Here is a 21,579-nt window from a genome sequence, read left to right as displayed (position 1 = left end):
TGCCACCGAGATTACTCACGGAGCTTGTTTTGCACTGTTTGGCTACGATTTTATTCTAAATGCCGCTGCCAAAGTGCTACGATACTCATAGCTGAACAAAGTACTTCTCTCCTTGCCAAATCGGTTTTCCATTTGTCAGTATCCAGAACAGGGAGTGCATCACGTTACACAAGAGTTGGCACCTTATAAATTAGCCGTGAATATAAACATTCCTTGTGTGGCATTTCGGATGAGGAATTTAAGAATCAGTACAAGTTACCTCTATTTCACTTTGCATCTATTTAATCAGCCAGAGAAGCATTTGTGGGGAAATGTTACTCAAGCAATTAGAACTGCATCAGATACAATTCTTGCATAGACTTTGGGTCTGTAGCATGTAAATAGAGTACTATAGTAGAAAGCCTCATTCAACAGAACATGGCCCCAAACCATAAAAGGCTAAAGGCAGAAGCAAGGATTTATGGTATCTCTCTGTACATGCTGTCCCTGCTGAATTGTGCTTAGTACATGGGGAATACCTATGCTGCCATAGTTTTATGGGATCTCATAGTTTTATGGTAGCTCTTTTCTCCGGTTTCACTCTGCATTGCTGTCATATCGACTACCAGGACCAACTGCACAATTTCTGGACAACTTTGCTGCCTGGCTTCCTTACTTTCTTTCATCTAACATCCCATCCATCATATTAGGTTACTTTAATATACCCGTTAACAACATTAACAACCCTTCTGTCTCTAAATTTCTTTCACTAACATCCTCCCTAGGCTTATCTTTGTGCTCAGACTCCCCCTCTAACTCCAATGGTAACGCTCTGGATCTCATATTTACCAGACTCTGTTCAACCACCAATTTTACTAACTCACCATTTCCCCTCTCTGATCACAATATGGTCACATTTCAACTCTCACTAACTCCCTCCTCACCCCCTGCTATTCCCCAAACACGTACTTACCGTGACTTGCAAGCTGTAGAGGTCACATCTCTCTTCTTCGTTTGACTCTCTTCACTCTAATATCTCAGCCATCTCATGTCCTAATGTGGCTACCTCTGTCTACTATAGTACTCTCACCACTGCCCTCAATGAGCTTGCTCCTATAAAAACTAAATGTTCTAGACCCAAACCACTTCAACTGTGACATACTGCTCATACAAAAGCGCTCCACATGCACTTGAGCGTCGCAAATCCCGTTCAGAATCAGACTTTTGGAGCTACAAATCTGCCCTGCGCTCCTACAACACCAGCCTCTTCCAAGCCAAACAAACTTACTTTACTTCACTCATTAACTCCCTTTCTAAAAAAACAGCACAACTTTTCTCCACCTTTAACTCTCTCCTTTCCCCTTCTCCACCCCCTCCATGCACATCTGTCTCTGCTCAAGATATTGCTGAGCACTTCAAAAACAAAATTGACACTATCAGAAGGGACATTACACTACTCAACCCCCCTAGACTTCCACCACCCTCCCTCCACACTCCCCAGTCCCTCCTGTGCTCCTTCACCCCTGTCACTGATGAGGAATCTCAAAGCTTTTGGCCTCTTCTCACCTTACCACCTGCCCGCTTGATCCAATTCCCTCAAAACTTCTCGGCAATACCAATCCATGTTTAATCAAAGCCTTAACTCATCTTTTTAATCTTTTGCTCTCAACTGGACTGTTTCCTTCTCAACTAAAACATGCTCTTGTCAACCCCATTATGAAAACCCCTCTCTTGATCCCTCCAATCTTAACAACCTCCGACCTATCTCTCTGCTACTTTTCATCTCTAAACTACTTGAGCGCCTAGTCTACAACCGACTAACCTCATTTCTCTCTGAAAATAACCCTGCTGGACCCCCTACAATCTGGTTTTAAGCCACACTCCACTGAAACTGCCCTGACTCAAATAACTAATGACCTTTTAACCGCTAAAGCCAACAATCATTTCTCATTACTAATACTGCTTGATCTCTCAGCTGCATTTGACACTGTAGATCACCCTCTCCTCCTCCAGTCCCTCCATTCACTTGGCCTTCGTGACACAGCCCAGTCCTGGTTCACTTCTTACATCTCCAATCATCCATCAGTGTCTCCTACAACGGAGTAGCATCTTCTCCCCTACCTCTTTGTCGGGGTTCCTCAAGGCTCTGTCCTGGGACCATTACTATTCTCCCTCTATACTTCCTCCCTCGGCAAATTAATCAACTCCTATGGTTTCCACTACCACCTCTATGCTGACGATACTCAGATCTATCTCTCATCTCCTGATCTCAACCCAGAACTCCTAACTCGCGTCTCCTCCTGCCTGTCCGCTATCTCTACCTGGATGTCGCAACGCTACCTTAAATTAAACCTTTCTAAAACTGAAATGGTTCTCTTTCCTCCAACTAACACCAGTAACATCCTGGAAGTATCCATCATAGTTAACAATTCAACTATCACCCCCTCTCCCTAGTTCCGGTGCCTTGGGGTTATCCTAGATTCTGCCCTGTCATTCACTCCTCATATACAGTCACTTATTAAATCATGTCACTTCCACCTAAGGAACATATCCAAAATACAATCATTTATCACCCACGATGCTGCCAAAATTCGTCATATCATGTCTAGACTACTGTATCTCTCTTTTAATTGGCCTTCCCCTCCAGAGACTGTCACCTCTCCAGTCCATAATGAACACTGCTGCGAGGCTCATACACCTCAGCAACCGCTCCTCCTCTGCCTCGCCATTCTGTCAATCCCTGCACTGGCTTCCGTTACCTTTCAGAATCAAATTCAAATTAATGACCCTGTTATTCAAAGCACTTCATAACTCTGCCCCACCCTACAGTGTCGGGCTGGCCCACAGGGATACCAGGAAAACTCCCGGTGGGCCCAGGTGTCAGGGGGCCCTTGTGCTGCTAAAGATTTGGCCCATTTCATGGCCATTTAGTATTTCTTTGAGAACAAAGAGACTAAATAGATGGAATAATATATTATAGTATGTAAATAATAGAGTCGAGGAGAATAGAGGTTGAGTGAGGAGAATAATAATAATAGTATTGAGAGTGGACCCCTGGTCTATGGTTCTTTGGTGGGCCCCTGGTCCAAGGTTTTTGGGTGGGCCCTTGGTTTCCCAGTCCGACACCGCCATCCTACATCTCTGAACTCATCTCTATATACTCACCCAACCACTTGCTACGCTCCTCTACTGACCTACTACTCAACTCTTCTCTCATTACCTCCTCACATGCTCGCATTCAAGACTTTGCAAGGGCTGCACTTTCTCCCAACCTTTCTGCTTTCAAGAAATCTCTTAAAACGCACCTCTTTCGAGAAGCCTCCCCTCACTCTGCTTAACTACCAAACGCAACACCACATACAGTACCGCATTTCTCACCCACTTAAATTCAATCTGGACCACTCCCACACCTTGTGTATTACTCCCTTCCCTTTAGAGTGTATGCTCTTTTGCATAGGGCCTTCCTCACCTTTTGTACCGGTATTGATTGTGATGTATGTAACTCCATATGTTCTATATATATAGTTCATGTGATTTAGTTGTATAATCACATTTACTTTACAGTGCTACGCAATATGTTGGCGATATATAAATACACGTAATAATAATAAAATAATCTCTCTGTACAGACTATGAGCAAATTTAGGGGACTGCTCCTGCGGAATTGTGTTTAGTACAGGGAATACCTATGCTGCCATAGTTTTATGGGATCTCTCTGTACAGACTATGAGCAAACTTAGGGGACTGTTCCTGCTGAATTGTGCTTAGTACAGGGGAATACATATGCTGCCATAGTTTTATGGGATCTCTCTGTACAGACAATGAGCAAACTTATGGGACTGTTCCTGCTGAATTGTGCTTAGTACAGGGAATACCTATGCTGCCATAGTTTTATGGGATCTCTCTGTACAGACTATGAGCAAACTTATGGGACTGTTCCTGCTGAATTGTGCTTAGTACAGGGGAATACCTATGGTGCCATAGTCATTTGGTCCCTCTTTGTACAGGAATAAGCAAACTTATTGGGCTTTTTCTTCCTAATGTTCCTTAGTACAAGGGATCATCTATGATATTTCAGTAGATTAAGGAAAAATTGTACTATACCTGCTGTGCCCACATTCTACCTGTTACAATTGCTCATCCGCAGGGCCCCCTATATGTTGAGCCATAAGAAAATGTCTTGATGGCTTGGATTGGCAAGATCTTCCTTGAAAAAGATCCCAATAGGGATCGAAACATTGGAAATACCATGTAACAATAAAGATTAAATTTTTTCACTAAAGGGAGAGCTGGTTTGGAAACTATTGGTATATATATATATATATATATATATATATATATATATATATATATATATATATATATATATGTGTGTGTGTGTGTAAAAGGGTCTCTCACACACCTTTATCCCATTGTTAACCAGGTGCTGCTACAATATAGAATATTCACATGCATATAGGGACACTTCCTGAAAACGCAGCACTTTGGCTGGTTCAAAACAATTTAGGCTCAGCTATGCTAACTGTGCAGGTCTCCTTAAAAAACCAGCCCCTCGCTTTCCTTCAACATAGAATCAAATATATTGTGATCTTAGCAGGACTGAATATCAGCCTCATTAATATCATCACTCTGTAACTCCGTATGGCTGACGCTGAGATTCTTATGTTATTCTTTGTATAGTTACTAGGGTTTAGATGATTGGTACCATATTTACCTCCCAGGGTACCTCGCTATTTACATTAATACGGGTGCTGATTCTGAGTGATTCCTTTGAACATAACTGGAAGCATAAGCAAACAGAGCAACACAGTCCGTTTCTATGTTCCCAGAGCAGGAGGAATCCGGACTTTCACTGAAGCAGAGAACCGGGTTACTATTGTATGCGTTACACATCATTTCTCATTATAAACACACAAAATAAAATATCCTGTATCGAACTTGACACTGGAAACGAAAGAATGGAAGGAAACCTAAACACAGAATAAATCTTTAAAAGAGAAGGTAAATTTCACTGGGGTTGAAATCTCATGGCCGTGTTCATATCCAATTAAATATATTTCAATAAGTAAATTTTTTGGTGCTTTTAATAATTCTTGGTACTTGGGCACTATACTATCAGTGTGTCCCCTGTTTAAAATTTCAGGATAAGTAACATAGTAGCATAGTAAGTTAGGTTGAAAAAAGGCACGTCCATCAAGTTCAACCTATATATTCTATATATAACCTGCCTAACTGCCAGTTGATCCGGAGAAAGGCGAAACAAACCCATTTGAAGCCTCTCTAGGGGGGAAAATTCCTTCCTGACTCCAAAATGGCAATGGGACCAGCCCCTGGATCAACTTGTACTATGAGCTATCTCCCATATCCCTGTATTCCCTCACTTGCTAAACACCATCCAACCCCTTCTTATACCTATCTAATGTATCAGCCTGTACCCCTGATTCACTTCCCAGCTCTCCCTGTAACACCCCTTTCCCTCCTCTAATTTCATTGGCTCCCTCCTGTCTGCTGGGAGGAGCTACTGGTGAATAAAGCATCCGACCCTTCCTTATACCTATCTAATGTATCAGCCTGTACCACTGATTCAGGGAGACAATTCCACATCTTCACAGCTCTCACTGTAACAAACCCCTTCCCAATATTTAGCTGGAACCTCTTTTCTTCTAATTGGAATGGGTGACCAATTATATATTTATACATAGTTATCATATCCCCCCTTAAGCGCCTCTTCTCCAGTGTGAACATCCCCAATTTGGTCAGTCTTTCTTCATAGCTAAGATTTTCCCTTTACCAGCTTAGTTGCCCTTCTCTGTACCCTCTCTAATACAAAATAATGTCCTGTTTGAGCCTTGGAGACCAAAACTATCTATGAACCTTGTATAATATTTACGGTTTTCTTCAGCGTGAACAAGACATTTATGTGAGCAATTCATGGACTTGAAAGCGGCATGATTTCTATTTTAAGTTAGATTTATTTTTCTTTGCCGACATTTTGGCTTTTGCTGGGTGCCCTTTTCATCTATAGCAGAAAATGTCTTTCTTGAAGGAATGAAAGCTCACATGGCAGATATTGTGTTTCACTGAATAGAAACAGAAAGATTTGTGGCAATCGTTACTCAGGAAACAACACAATCATGGAAATATACACAAATCTTTCTCTTTAAAGGAATACAGTCGTCAGAGCTAAAAAGGGTTTACTTATTTCTGTAAACAAAGTGTCTATAGGCAAACTGCAGTTATGGGGAGAAAAGTCTGACTTTGGTTTGCTTTAAAGCAGAGATTCTGTATATAAACTGGGTCTCTCAAGACACAAGGGCTCATTTACAACCCCAAAATGGGCGACTAACCTCCCAGAACTGCCTTCCCGTCGGCTAGAATGTAAATTTCTGGCGGGATGGCACTCAGAATGCTTCGTTTTCTGAAGTCGCCCGAAGTTGCCTCACGAGGAAACTTCGGGCAACTTCGGAATGCTGAAGCGATCCAAGTGCCACCCCGCCGCCGATTTACATTGTAGCAGACGGGAAGGCAATTCTGGGAGATTAGTCGCTCAAAGAAAAAACGATTTGTCGCTGGGCGACTAATCTCGCGAAATAGCAGAATGTGTCTCTGCCCTAAAGGTACTTGTGTTCAAAGAAACTTTCCTATAGATGGGCCCTAGACATATTCAAGTATCACACATCCCCTTTTGATTCATGGGCAGAGGAACCATGGAGCTACCTCCACTTTTAAGCTGCCAGTAATTGAAGTTCTCCTGCTGCACATAAGACTTCTGCCTAAAGAATTATGTGCAGATGCCGGAAACTGCACTATCCCGAGCCATTTTGATGAAATGAACCTCAACTGCATAAAACAACTCCTCATTAACTATAGGAATAGTCCGTCTATATCTGAAAGTCACATTTGCAGCCCCGTGGCTGGTTTGGCTTTGACGAGAAAGATAAAATAGATTGCAGTAAAGCAAAGAAGACCAATGGTCTGATTGCTGGATAATTGCCACTAGTTGCTAATTTCTTCAGGTACCTGCTGTATTGGAGTGTATCGGACAGTGTGTGAATAATCGTAGTTGTCTATGATCTCAAAGTCTTTCACTGCATCCCCTGGTGCTGCTCCAGTAAACGATACGTCAACCGGCCCCTTCCCTGCACCTTTGGTATAGACTGTAAAATGTGATGGTTTCCCGTTTTCAACACCTGAAAGAAAACCAAAGACAAGAATGGCTGAACATCCAAACATGTAGAGACCACTAGATAAAAGCACAATGTTTCCAAGTGCCGGGGTGCTAAAACAGTAGGGGCCAGTTTTCCTATAGATGACCAAACTAGCTGGGGAGCTAAATAAATATGGCTTATATGGAATATGTAACCCTACTGCTTCTATAATTTTTACAAATGTTTTTGTGATGTTAACTTTTAGTATGTTATAGAATGGCCAATTCGAAGAAACCTTTCAGTTGGTTCATTATTTCTTTTTACAGTTTTTTAATTATTTGCCTTCAACTTCTTCTGACTCCAATTTCCAGCTTTTAAATGGGGATCATTGACCCCATCTAAAAAAACAAATGCTTTGTAAGGCTACAAATGTATTGTCGTTGCTACTTTTTATTACAGGTATGAGACCTGTTATCAAGAATGCTCGGGGTCTGAGGTTGTCCGGATAACATATCTTTCCATAATTTGGATCTTCATACCTTAAGAAAATCATGTAAACATCAAATAAAGCCAATAGGCTGGTTTTGCTTCCAATAAGGATTAATTATATCTCAGTTGGGATCAAGTACAAGCTACTGTTTTATTAAAGAGAAAAAGAAAATACATTTTTTAAAAATCTGGATTATAATGGAGTCTATGGGAGACATTCTTTTCTGTAATTTTCTGGATAACAAGTTTCTGGATAACAGATCCCATACCTGTACTCATCTTACTATTCAGGCCTCTCCTATTCATATTCCAGTCTCTAATTCAATGCATGATTACTAGGGTGATTTGTACCATAGCAACCAGACTGCTGAAATTGCAAATTGGAGAGCTGCTGAATAAAAAGCTAAATAACTCAAAAACCGTAAGTATTAAAAAATGAAAACCAATTGCAGATTGTCTCAGAAAGTCACTGTCTACATCATACTTATAGTTAACGGAAAGGCGAACAACCCCTTAAAGAGCAAATTAGTCATGGTTTTGTTTTGCCTTTACTCCCCACCACTAGACTCAGCACTGTTAACTCAGAGAGGGATAAAAGCACAAAAAGTACAAAGAAATTCATTATATACAGTTTTTAACTGGAAGGAACAATCTGAATAAATACATTCTCCTCCTCCTCTAACAAATAGATACAGTACTTCATTTCCACTAGTATCACAAAGGAGTTGGATGTTTAAATTAAAACAATAGGCAGAATTTTGTATCCATCTCAGCACTGATCATAAATAAGAGAACGTCTGTTTACTGGCCAACAAAAGAGTGAAGTATCTCAAAGAAAGGAACTGCTATTTTTATACAGAGAAAATAACAATGTTTATAGTGGCTTAAATACAAACACGAATCACCCCTTGGTTTTTATCCTTCTAATTCCGGTGGAGGTCTGACTACAGTCAGTATTCAAAAATTTCACAATATCCAAAGAATAGAAAAGAACCCCCACTAGAACAGATTAAACTTAGGCAGTCACAAAGTATTATTGACACACTTATTTATAGTTAGTTGAATAGACACTTGAATATGCCACTTATTAAATTGTTATAAAGTGCTGTGCAATAAGTTATAAAGTGCAGTGCAAGGATTATTAGTGAGGAGCTTGAAAGACCAAATTTCTTCTTTCCCACAATAATATTAGACAATTAATAGAGTGATACTAAAATTGATCACCAATTTCTAAATTACTAGTAGTGCTAAAAAAATTTGTTTTTTGATAATTATAATAGATTGACTAAAATGAGAATATTGAATACATTAGATTATAAAGTGCTACAGTGCTAAGTGAATTTAGTAATCCTTCCTAATTAGTAAGGTTCAATTCGTTAAATAACTAGGCTGCCATTAGATAGGATAAAAATAAGAAATTAATTAAATCATTGCTCAAATTCATGAGAAAAGGAGGAAAATCATTGCTCAAATGTTTATAGTGGGTGTCGATCAACAAATGGCAAACCTACCAGATTTACTCAGTCCTGGGCCCTCGGCCCTCACTTTGCTGGCGTCGTGTGAGGGATCGACTTTGGTTCTAAAAGGACTTTCAGAAATTTCCTTAAAAAAAAATTGGGTGCATTTCATTAAAATAGAACAGGTCCAGTAATTCCCTGCTATACATTAGCAGATATACAGATTGCAAGCAGAAGGCAGTAATGAACTTGGTATTAACCGGAAGAAGACGATTTGCCGAATATTCCTACTTACTTCTCCGGCAAAGAGCACTTTAATGGTGTAACGTCCTGCAGCCGGTGGCATATACTTCACAGTGAATGTGTCATTAGCATTGGGAATAATATCAAAGTCAATATCTTCCTCCTCCTCGCTGACCACACGAGCATCGCATTTAATTCCGACACTCACATCACCTGAGAAACACACAACGTATCCTTTAATACAAACGTGTAAACAAATAGAAAGCTCGAGTTGCTCTACTGGTAGGCTGCCTAATTTCATCCTTGTAGTTCTGGTAGAGGTCCAAACTAACATTAGAAAACGACTTCTCAACAGAAAGTGGCTTCAGCTGTAAACAGTATCACTTCTGTAGAATCCAATATGGGGGTTAGGAGCAGTCGGTAGCCAGTCGGGAGCGCCCTTACACAGGGAATCTGCACGCCGATGTATCCCAGAGAGACCGCTCTGGCCACGGCTTACAAACACTTCAGAAAACAAGAATGGGACTTCACCGGACAACTTGATAATCACGTGGAAACCATCTTAGTAAAAATGTAAATACTTTATTGAAAATCCTTCTAAAATCACATGGATTTTAGAAGGATTTTCAATAAAGTATTTACATTTTTACTAAGATGGTTTCCACGTGATTATCAAGTTGTCCGGTGAAGTCCCATTCTTGTTTTCTGAAGTCACTTCTGTAGAACCAAGGGTTATTATTATTATTATTATTAACAACATGTATTTATATAGCGCCAACATATTGCGTAGCACTGTAAAGTAAATGTGATTATACAACTAAATCACATGAATTACATACATAGAATATATGGAGTTACATACACCACAATCAATACAGGCACAAAAAGGTGAGGAAGGCCCTTTGCATAGGCATCTAAGCGTTTGGTAGTTAAGCAGAGTGAGGGTAGGCTTCTCGAAAGAAGTGCGTTTTCACCCTGAAACAGGAGGAAGCGCATTCTTTTCAACTTCATCTTAAAATATATTCCTTTATACAAAAATCCATTATTATATAAAGTAATGTTGCCAAAACTTTGTCTACAGATGTATTAATTGTCAATAAAGCACTGCATATCTTGACAGCGCTATATAAATAAATGATGATGATGATGATGATGAATACAGACATTCAAATACGCTGTGAGTTTGATCACCAAACACGGCACAGATTTGGTGGAAAAATATGGAGTTTAAAATGTTGAAATAAAAATATACGTGTTCTCTCCCAATGTCTTATGCACTAAAGTCACAACAAAATCACATTGATAAAGTCAAATTATGTTACTCTCCCTCGCACCCTCTATAACTACTAATTTCATTGTACTAATCAACAAAGTCGACTCTCAGTATGAATCTTTAAAATCAGTTCAGTTTGGATCAATTTGGCACAAGACCCCCACTTGATTGCCACCCTTAGTTCCAAACATGGTCGCCATTAGAAATCACGGGGGATCCATACAACACCCACCCCACAGTTAAAAGACCACACAGACATCAGAGCTAAAAATGGTAACCCCCCACACACAAGTTATGAATAGCTATTGACAGTCAGGGGCCCCTCGTGTAGCCCTCTCTCGTGTAGCCCTCTCTCGTGTAGCCCTCTCTCGTGTAGCCCTCTCTCGTGTAGCCCTCTCTCGTGTAGCCCTCTCTCGTGTAGCCCTCTCTCGTGTAGCCCTCTCTCGTGTAGCCCTCTCTCGTGTAGCCCTCTCTCGTGTAGGCCTCTCTCGTGTAGGCCTCTCTCGTGTAGGCCTCTCGTGTAGGCCTCTCTTACCCCAGCAGCTTCCTGTACCTGGGACCCACTTTGCATTTCCAAAAAAAATCTTCCAACTTTTATCAAGTGTTTAATCTATTTGCCAACGAAAACTCCTAGTGCAGAAAATGCCTTCCATCTCCTATGCAAAGTCATTTCCGTTGCAGAAGGCAGAAATTACTTCCATTAATTTTGAAGGTAAACGTTACCTCGTAACTTTTTTTTTTTTAAAGAGCCATAAAACGAGAGCAGTGCAAGAATCTTACCTTCTCCTGCTTCGGTGCAGTCGACTGTAAAGTGAGTTGGCTCATTTGCTTTCAAACCAGTTTTTTCCACACCGGGGCCAAAAACCTTTACCAAATGTGGGTGGCTGCCTTGTCCTATATTGACCTACAGCAGAGCATGAAGGAAAAGCTAATTATAGAGCGCCGGGGCCAAATGAGCAATAAAACCAATCAAGCAGCAAAATGTATTTCTTCTTACAGAACTCAAAGCGAGATTATCCCTGTTAAGTGGTTAAAAAGTCACATAATGTAGAATGTAAAAATGTCATTCATTTGGTGCCGTTTTTGGATGGTGCCAATGTATTAGTCAGCATGTAAATATTACATAATCTTAATTATACGCAGTGTACAAAGACTTCCTTTTTTGACAGAAGAAGAAAAAATGTAACATATTTTCGGAAAGAAATTACAGGGTTTAAGGGGGCCTGTTATATAAAAATACATTTGTAACAGTAATATGTGCCTGACAGGGAAATCAGTACATTCATTTGTGGCTTTGATTTTCTACTCCTTGAATGCTTGGGACCTGGGCTTTTACAGATACAGTCATTGCAAATTAGACGTATTCTCTATCTGCATTTCTGAGCCTGTGGCGGAACACAAACTGTCATTTGCATTCCTGACATTTGCCTCTGCTGTCACGTGCATTTCAATTTTGTTGTTCCAAAATCCACACCATTTATGCAAATATCAGGCTGCCGGATAAAGAACACACAGACAATATGTGTCTGCCATCAGCCTAACGTGGAGCACCATGATTTCTAAATAACAATGGAAATGGAATAGTTTTGCTTTCCCACGGATTTATTTTATTAAAGGGGTGGTTTACCTTTAAGTTAACTATTAGTATGTTATAGAATTGCCAATTCTAAGCAACGTTTCAATTGGTTTTCATTATTTATATTTTGTAGTTTTTTTTTAATTATTTCCCTCCTTCTTCTGACTCTTTCCAGCTTTCAAATGGGGGTCAGTGACCCCCATCTTAATACAGATGTGCTACTTCTTATTCCTTATCTTTCTATTCCGGACACTCCTATTCATATTCCAGTCTCTCATTCAAATCAGTGCATGGTTGCTAGGGGAATTTGGACCCTAGCAACCAGATGGCTGAAATTGCAAACTGCAGAGCAGCTAAATAAAAAGCTAAATAAGTCAAAAACCAGTGACGTAACTAGAGGGGGGCGGGCCCTGGCGCGGGACACGCTGCCGGGCCCCCCTCTGTACACCCGGAAGCGACGGGAATCGTGGTGTGTGAGCTGCCGGGGGGCCCTGAGGGGGTGCGGGCCCTGGCCCAATTGCACCCCCTGCTCCCCCGGTAGTTACGCCACTGTCAAAAACCACAAATAATAAAAAATTAAAACCAATTGCAAATTGTCTCAGAATATCCCTCTCTACATCATACTAACAGTTAATTTAAACAACCCCTTTAAATAATGTGTCTCTAAACAACGGTATATATCATATGTTTAATGTGTGTTTAAAATATATGATTTGAATTATATGAAGCATGTTGCCTGCATGCTAATGTCTGATCACTAACCCGTTGAGAGGCACTGAAGGCTACTTTCTTTCAATCCACTTGAAGGCAAAAACCACAAATAATAAAAAAGAATTGCAAATTGTCTCAGAATATCCCTCTCTATATCATACTACAAGTTAAAGGAAAACTATACCCCCCCAAACAATGTTGGTCTCTATAAAAAGATATTGCATAAAACAGCTCATATGTAAAATCCTGCTTCATGTAAATAAACCATTTTCATAATAATATACTTTTTTAGTAGTATGTGCCATTGGGTAATCATAAATAGAAAATTGCCATTTTAAAAAATAAGGGCCGCCCCCTGGGATCGTAGGATTCACTGTACTCACAAACATACCAACAAACCATACATGTTAGGTCACATGAGCCAATTAACAGACAGAGTTGTGTCTTTTGCTTCCACACTTCTTCCTGTTACAGTTAGAATTGAAGTATTTCTGGTCAGGTGATCTCTGAGGCAGCACACAGACCATCACAAAATGGTGGCTCAAGGCAAGAGATGTAAGAGGGCAATATTTACTTAAATATATTCCAGTTTGGTAAGATTCTTTAATATGCCACTTAATATGATATGAACTATATGTTGCTTAAGTGTTCATTGTGGGGGTATAGTTTTCCTTTAAGTCAAAGGTGAACAACCCCTTTAAGTACCAGGTACTCAATCGGAATTTACAGTTGGATAACACAGATATGGCATCCCTTAGTCAGAAAGCTCCAAATGACATCATTTCCCATAAAGTCCATTTTAAGAAAATAATTCATATTTTTAAAAACAATTTTCTTCATTTCTATAATTATAAATCAGTGTTTGTACTTGATCTTAATTAAGCTGCATGCATTCATATAGGCAGAAAAATAATCCTATTGGGTTTATTTAATGTTTAAATGATTTGGTTGCATTGGAAAATAGAGATCCAAATTACAAAATGATCCCTTATCTGGAGAATAACATGAGTGATACTCAGAGTTCCCTGTATAACTCAGCCTGCAGCCTTGTGTCTTTATATGGTCACAGAACCCCTCAGTGACTTCTAATATCCTTATCATTTACAGTAGGGGGTACATTATCCCTTATAATACATGAGTGATACTGAGAGTTCCCTGTATAACTCAGCCTGCAGCCTTGTGCCTTTATATGGTCACAGAACAACCCCTCAGTGACTTCTAATATCCTTATCATTTACAGTAGGGGGTACATTATCCCTTATAATACATGAGTGATACTCAGAGTTCCCTGTATAACTCAGCCTGCAGCCTTGTGCCTTTATATGGTCACAGAACAACCCCTCAGTGACTTCTAATATCCTTATCATTTACAGTAGGGGGTACATTATCCCTTATAATACATGAGTGATACTCAGAGTTCCCTGTATAACTCAGCCTGCAGCCTTGTGTCTTTATATGGTCACAGAACAACCCCTCAGTGACTTCTAATATCCTTATCATTTACAGTAGGGGGTACATTATCCCTTATAATACATGAGTGATACTCAGAGTTCCCTGTATAACTCAGCCTGCAGCCTTGTGCCTTTATATGGTCACAGAACAACCCCTCAGTGACTTCTAATATCCTTATCATTTACAGTAGGGGGTACATTATCCCTTATAATACATGAGTGATACTCAGAGTTCCCTGTATAACTCAGCCTGCAGCCTTGTGCCGTTATATGGTCACAGAACAACCCCTCAGTGACTTCTAATATCCTTATCATTTACAGTAGGGGGTACATTATCCCTTATAATACATGAGTGATACTCAGAGTTCCCTGTATAACTCAGCCTGCAGCCTTGTGCCGTTATATGGTCACAGAACAACCCCTCAGTGACTTCTAATATCCTTATCATTTACAGTAGGGGGTACATTATCCCTTATAATACATGAGTGATACTCAGAGTTCCCTGTATAACTCAGCCTGCAGCCTTGTGCCGTTATATGGTCACAGAACAACCCCTCAGTGACAAAGCTTTTTAGCCCCAAGAGTTTTTCATGTAAAAGTTAGTATATGCAGTTCTTTGGCATTCATGGTAGCAATGTAGTAAAAGTCACAACGCTGGGTGACACACACACATAATATATACCTACCCTAAAAGGACTGTTAGGTACACTGACCGCGCCCCATGTGACAGCCAGTGTGTGTTTAATTGGTTTGGCAGGAGTGTAGGAGCAGGCGTAAGTACCATCGGGTTTCTCTTTGGTCTCAATATCCACCGGATTCCCTTCCACATCCTGAAAGTGCAAAGAGAATTCCTAAGAAACATAGAATTTTCCTTTGGATTCACAGCCCGGGGGGTTAATTCGCTGTGACTGCCCACTTTTCTTAAAGGGACAGTATAGGGACCCAGCATGGATTTAGACATTAATACACAAATTACATGGCTTCCCTCCTGAGAAAAACAACAACAGTCCAATGTCTGATTATCTGCACTATACCTGCGAGTAGATCTTTAACGCTGCATTTCCTGCATCTCTTGGATCTACAGTGAATTCCGCAGGAGTATTAACAATGCAGCCAGTTGTCTCCAGTCCTGGGCCATAAGCTTTCACCTGAAATTAGACATTATATATATAAGTATAACAATGCAGCTTTACTGACACTCATACAGAGGGATTTCTGAACACCCCAATGTTTTCGCTTTGTATTGTGACTACTCAATAAAGCTCTCCATTTATGGAGCTTGTCATCAAGCTAGACATGGTTACTTAGTTACTTCTAGCTGGGGCTGCTGGGAATTGTAGTTCAGCATGTCCTGATTTTGCTAGCATGCAGAGATCTAAGCAGATGTGGGCCCTATACAGACTGCTGGAAGGGATCCTGAGTGCACACAGACATATAACAGCAATTTCATTCACTCGCCACTTCATACAAGCCAGATTCTTATATTTTACTGCCCTGAAAACTTCATAAATCATAAGCGAGAGCTGTAAAAATGTTCCAGTGCTAAAATCTCTGGCACCTTTCCCTTCCCACTCAGTAATGTCAGATATGTGCAGAAGCAAGTACACACACTCCGCAATGTCTAATACACAACAATTACACACTCAGTAATGTCAGATATGTGCAGAAGCAAGTACACACTCCGCAATGTCTAATACACAACAATTACACACTCAGTAATGTCAGATATGTGCAGAAGCAAGTGCACACTCAGCAATGTCAGATACACAACAATTACACACTCAGTAATGTCAGATACACAACAATTACACACTCAGTAATGTCAGATATGTGCAGAAGCAAGTATACACACTCCGCAATGTCTAATACACAACAATTACACACTCAGTAATGTCAGATACACAACAATTACACACTCAGTAATGTCAGATACACAACAATTACACACTCAGTAATGTCAGATACACAACAATTACACACTCAGTAATGTCAGATACACAACAATTACACACTCAGTAATGTCAGATATGTGCAGAACAATAATTCTCACCACCGCACACCTGTTAGTTTACTCCTCTGCTTCCAGTGGTGCTGGTTCTCCGTGGACCAGGCAAGGTCCCTTATGCAAAGATACAGAAAAATACGGATCCGCACACACTTTATCATCAAGCAGATGGGGATTACCCCAAATTTATTGTACCACCAACAAGATCAACGTTTCGGGGGGGGTTACCCACCCTTCATCAGGATAATCATCAATTATCCTGATGAAGGGTGGGTAACCCCCCCCGAAACGTTGATCTTGTTGGTGGTACAATAAATTTGGGGTAATCCCCATCTGCTTGATGATAAAGTGTGTGCGGATCCGTATTTTTCTGTATCTTTAGATATGTGCAGAAGCAAGTACACACTCCGCAATGTCTAGTACACAACAATTACACACTCAGTAATGTCAGATATGTGCAGAAGCAAGTACACACTCCACAATGTCTAATACACAACAATTACACACTCAGTAATGTCAGATATGTTCAGAAGCAAGTACACACTCCACAATGTCTAATACACAACAATTACACACTCAGCAATGTCAGATATGTGCAGAAGCAAGTACACACTCCACAATGTCTAATACACAACAATTACACACTCAGTAATGCCAGATATGTGCAGAAGCAAGTACACACTCCACAATGTCTAATACACAACAATTACACACTCGGTAATGTCAGATATGTGCAGAAGCAAGTGCACCCTCAGCAATGTCAGATACACAACAATTACACACTCAGTAATGTCAGATATGTGCAGGAGCAAGTACACACTCAGCAGTGTCAGATACACAACAATTACACTCTCAGTAATGTCGGATATTTGCAGGAGCAAGTACACACTCAGTAATGTGAGATACACAACAATTACACACTCAGTAATGTTGGATATTTGCAGGAGCAAGTACACACTCAGTAATGTCAGATATGGAACAATTACACACTCAGTAATGTGAGATACACAACAATTACACACTCAGTAATGTCAGATATGGAACAATTACACACTCAGTAATGTGAGATACACAACGATTACACACTCAGTAATGTCGGATATTTGCAGGAGCAAGTACACACTCAGTAATGTCAGATATGTGCAGGAGCAAGTACACACTCAGCAGTGTCAGATACACAACAATTACACACTCAGTAATGTCAGATATGTGCAGGAGCAAGTACACACTCAGCAGTGTCAGATACACAACAATTACACACTCAGTAATGTCAGATATGTGCAGGAGCAAGTACACACTCAGCAGTGTCAGATACACAACAATTACACACTCAGTAATGTCAGATATGGAACAATTACACACTCAGTAATGTGAGATACACAACGATTACACACTCAGTAATGTCGGATATTTGCAGGAGCAAGTACACACTCAGTAATGTCAGATATGTGCAGGAGCAAGTACACACTCAGCAGTGTCAGATACACAACAATTACACACTCAGTAATGTCAGATATGGAACAATTACACACTCAGTAATGTGAGATACACAACAATTACACACTCAGTAATGTTGGATATTTGCAGGAGCAAGTACACACTCAGTAATGTCAGATATGGAACAATTACACACTCAGTAATGTGAGATACACAACAATTACACACTCAGTAATGTCAGATATGGAACAATTACACACTCAGTAATGTGAGATACACAACGATTACACACTCAGTAATGTTGGATATTTGCAGGAGCAAGTACACACTCAGTAATGTCAGATATGGAACAATTACACACTCAGTAATGTGAGATACACAACAATTACACACTCAGTAATGTCAGATATGGAACAATTACACACTCAGTAATGTGAGATACACAACAATTACACACTCAGTAATGTCAGATATGGAACAATTACACACTCAGTAATGTGAGACGCACAACAATTCTATACTTAGCAATGTTTTTTCCCATCAGTAAAGGACACATAGGAATTTTAATATCACATATGTATTCTATTACATAAATCATCACATTCTCTGGGAAGGCAGAACGGTCTTTCCAGTAAGAATGACCCTCTTCCTACACTAAAGTGCTCCCATTGCTGTAGCAGCACGTGTGGCTGTGAGCTACAGAAATCTTTATGTTCAAACATTAGGTAGGGCCTCTGGGCCAAGGCCATAAGAATATAACAATTTAAGGTACACAGAGTATCTACCCATGATGTTGTTGTGTAAAAACATTACAAAATGCCCCAAACTACTTGCTGACATACAGTATGTAGATCCCGGTCCTGCAGTTATTGTCAGAAAGCCATGATTGCTGGCCGGCAGTTAGACAGGTATATACATTATATTCGCAGAGTGCTTGCCTTATCTGGATATACGTCTGAGGCAGCCGGCTGGATCAGAGCCATGTATGGACTGTGTTTAATATCCTCATCATCACACATTATATGAATGGCGTATTCCCCCGGCTCCTTTGGCCAGTATCTGACGTCACATGACCCATCACCTTGGTCTTCACATTCGATTTTGGCTTGAGAGGGACCTTCTATGGCAAAACCTGCATTTTGTGATAATAAAAAATGAGCATTATAGACCACTCGAAGCAGCAACAGCCTGCACTCTACATGTGCTAATTAATTAATAAAGGACAAGTGCACCCCGAGCCTGTACTCATTAGGGTTATAAAAACAACGCTATTGCGTAGACAGAGGTTTAACAGGAGATGGAATTGTGAATATCATTTGTTTCGCTCAGTAAACACGGTACAGGAGATAGTAATTGGAATGAAGTTTGTAACCCCCACTAAGAATACAGTACAGGAGATGGCATTCTAAATGTGTCCCCAGTAAGCATATGTGACCAGAGATGGTTTTCTAAATATCATCTGTAACCCCCCATTAAGCATAAAGCACAATGACACAATGACATTTTATTTTATTCATAAAGGTGCTTAAATGGGTTGTTCACATTTTAGCATGAGAGAATTTGATGTTCTGAGACAATTCGCGATTGATTTTCATTTTTTATTATTTGTGGTTTTTGAGTTATTTAGCTTTTGATTCAGAAGAGCAATTTCAGCAAAAGAGACTGAATATGCATAGGTGAGGCCTGAATACAAAGACGAGTAATAAAACGTAGCAATAACAATACATTTGTAGCCTAACAGAGCGTTTGTTTTTTTAGATGGGGTCAGTGACCCCCATTAAAAGCTGGAAAGAGTCAGAAGAAGAAGGCAAATACTTCAAAAACTATAAAAAAGAAAAAAACGAAGACCAGTTGAAAACTTGCTTAGAATTAGCCATTATATAACATACTACAAGTTAATCCCTTTAGGGTAAGGTTACACCTGACAATTCCCCCTGTCTTCCGCCGGCTTCAATGACTACTATTAAAGCATCAGTTAATAGTGCTACTCCAGCAGAATTCTGCACTGAAATCCAATTCTCAAAAGAACAAACTGTTTTTTTTATATTCTATTTTGAAATCTGACATGGGGCTAGACATATTGTCAATTTCCCAGCTGCCCCTGGTCATGTGACTTGTGCCTGCACTTTAGGAGAGAAATGCTTTCTGGCAGGCTGCTGTTTTTCCTTCTCAATGTAACTGAATGTGTCTCAGTGGGACATGGGTTTTTACTATTGAGTGTTGTTCTTAGATCTACCAGGCAGCTGTTATCTTGTGTTAGGGAGCTGTTATCTGGTTACCTTCCCATTGTTCTTTTGTTTGGCTGCTGGGGGGGGGAGAAAGGGAGGGGGTGATATCACTCCAACTTGCAGTACAGCAGTACTTGGGGCAGCTGGGAAATTGACAATATGTCTAGCCCCATGTCAGATTTCAAAATTGAATATAAAAAAATCTGTTTGCTCTTTTGAGAAATGGATTTCAGTGCAGAATTCTGCTGGAGCAGCACTATTAACGGATTCATTTTGAAAATTTTTTTTCCCATGACAGTATCCCTTTAAGGTACAGATTGAGAGCACCCTAACCATTACATGTGTATGCGCTAGCAGTCACAACACTGCACAGAAGAGAAGCATAATAATACTCCAGCCACCGTTTCATACAGGAGACTACGGACCACAGACAAATGTGTGTTATAGTTGCACTAAACTCACAGGTGCACTGAATCTAATGTCAGGTTGAAGACTGTTGATTCTTCTTCTTTTTAATTTTCAGAAGCAGCAGACCAAGTTTCCCCCCCCCCTTTTTTTTTTTTTTTTTAACAAACAACCTCAGTGTGGCTAAAAAGTCTGCCTGGTGTCTAAATATAGAGACAAAGCACAATATGAAATCACTCAGCCGTACCTCTGGCCGACTAATGGGAAGAGAAAAAAAAAAAAAAGAGTCCAGGGTTATTCTGAACATATGTATTTCTATGTACAGATTTCAATGGGCTATTGTGAATGAGTGTGATGGGGGAGACGTTTCGGATGAAACAAACCGCTTCCAAAATCAATCCTGACACAGTCGCTTTAAGTGAATTAGACATGATGGATTGTTTAGTTCTTTCATGCAGGACCTGGGACGCCGGCTACTGGGATAGAACTGCGCTCCACTGTGCTGGCACCCCATCAACCGACAAAACTTGTTAAAGTCAGAATACAGCCACCATTTATTTATTTGCTTTTTTCTTTACTCTGCTCTCAGAGTATTTGGTTCTAGTAAAAGGCAGAGCTCGTTTCACTCCGTGCGGCCGGCAATAAAAACACAATACGGCTTCTGTGTGGTGCAGGCGCAGGCCAGGAACCCTTCCTTTCTGTAAATAAACACGTTTATCAGCCTAAATATTGCCTTTGTCTGTTATTGCAAAAACATTTTGTTGATCTGCTGAATGTAGTGCTTACCAGCCAAATGTGAACTAATTATCTCTAGTCAATATTGCAGGCGCCTAGAATTTTATGTCGGATGAAATAAGAGATCTCTTTAAACCATCCAGTACAGGTATGGGATTTGTTATCCAGAAATCCATTATTCTGAAAGTTCCAAATAACAGGAAGGACATCTCACGTAGGCTCCATTTTGATTAAATAATTACAATTATTTCTAAATGATTTCCTTTTTCTCTGTAATAATAAAACAGTACAGGTATGGGACTTGTTATGCAGAATGCTCAGGACCAGATAATGGATCATTCTGTACTTTGGATCTTCATAATTTAAATCTACTAGAAAATCACGTAAACATTAAATAAACCTAATAGGCTGGTTTTGCTTCCAATAAGGATTAATTATATCT

The 21,579-nt window shown here is 40.0% G+C and overlaps 1 protein-coding gene across 4 annotated transcripts in view; it reads right to left on the bottom strand.

Annotated features, from left to right (window-relative positions):
• Positions 1-21,579, bottom strand: part of flnb.L (filamin B L homeolog) — a 159,246-nt gene that overhangs the window by 59,105 nt on the left and 78,562 nt on the right. For all 4 annotated transcript variants that reach the window (XM_018241908.2, XM_018241909.2, XM_018241910.2 and 1 more), the window contains exons 12-18: positions 18,708-18,901; positions 15,362-15,475; positions 15,014-15,157; positions 11,370-11,493; positions 9,369-9,529; positions 9,128-9,218; positions 7,000-7,169 (exon numbers count right to left, since the gene is read on the bottom strand). In XM_018241908.2, coding sequence (XP_018097397.1) covers positions 7,000-7,169; positions 9,128-9,218; positions 9,369-9,529; positions 11,370-11,493; positions 15,014-15,157; positions 15,362-15,475; positions 18,708-18,901 — 998 coding nt within the window. The remainder of the gene's footprint in view (positions 1-6,999; positions 7,170-9,127; positions 9,219-9,368; positions 9,530-11,369; positions 11,494-15,013; positions 15,158-15,361; positions 15,476-18,707; positions 18,902-21,579) is intronic.

The sequence above is a fragment of the Xenopus laevis genome, chromosome 4L, assembly GCF_017654675.1.
Source record: "Xenopus laevis strain J_2021 chromosome 4L, Xenopus_laevis_v10.1, whole genome shotgun sequence".
Taxonomy (NCBI): domain Eukaryota; kingdom Metazoa; phylum Chordata; class Amphibia; order Anura; family Pipidae; genus Xenopus; species Xenopus laevis.
This window is presented reverse-complemented; position numbering and strand designations above follow the sequence as displayed.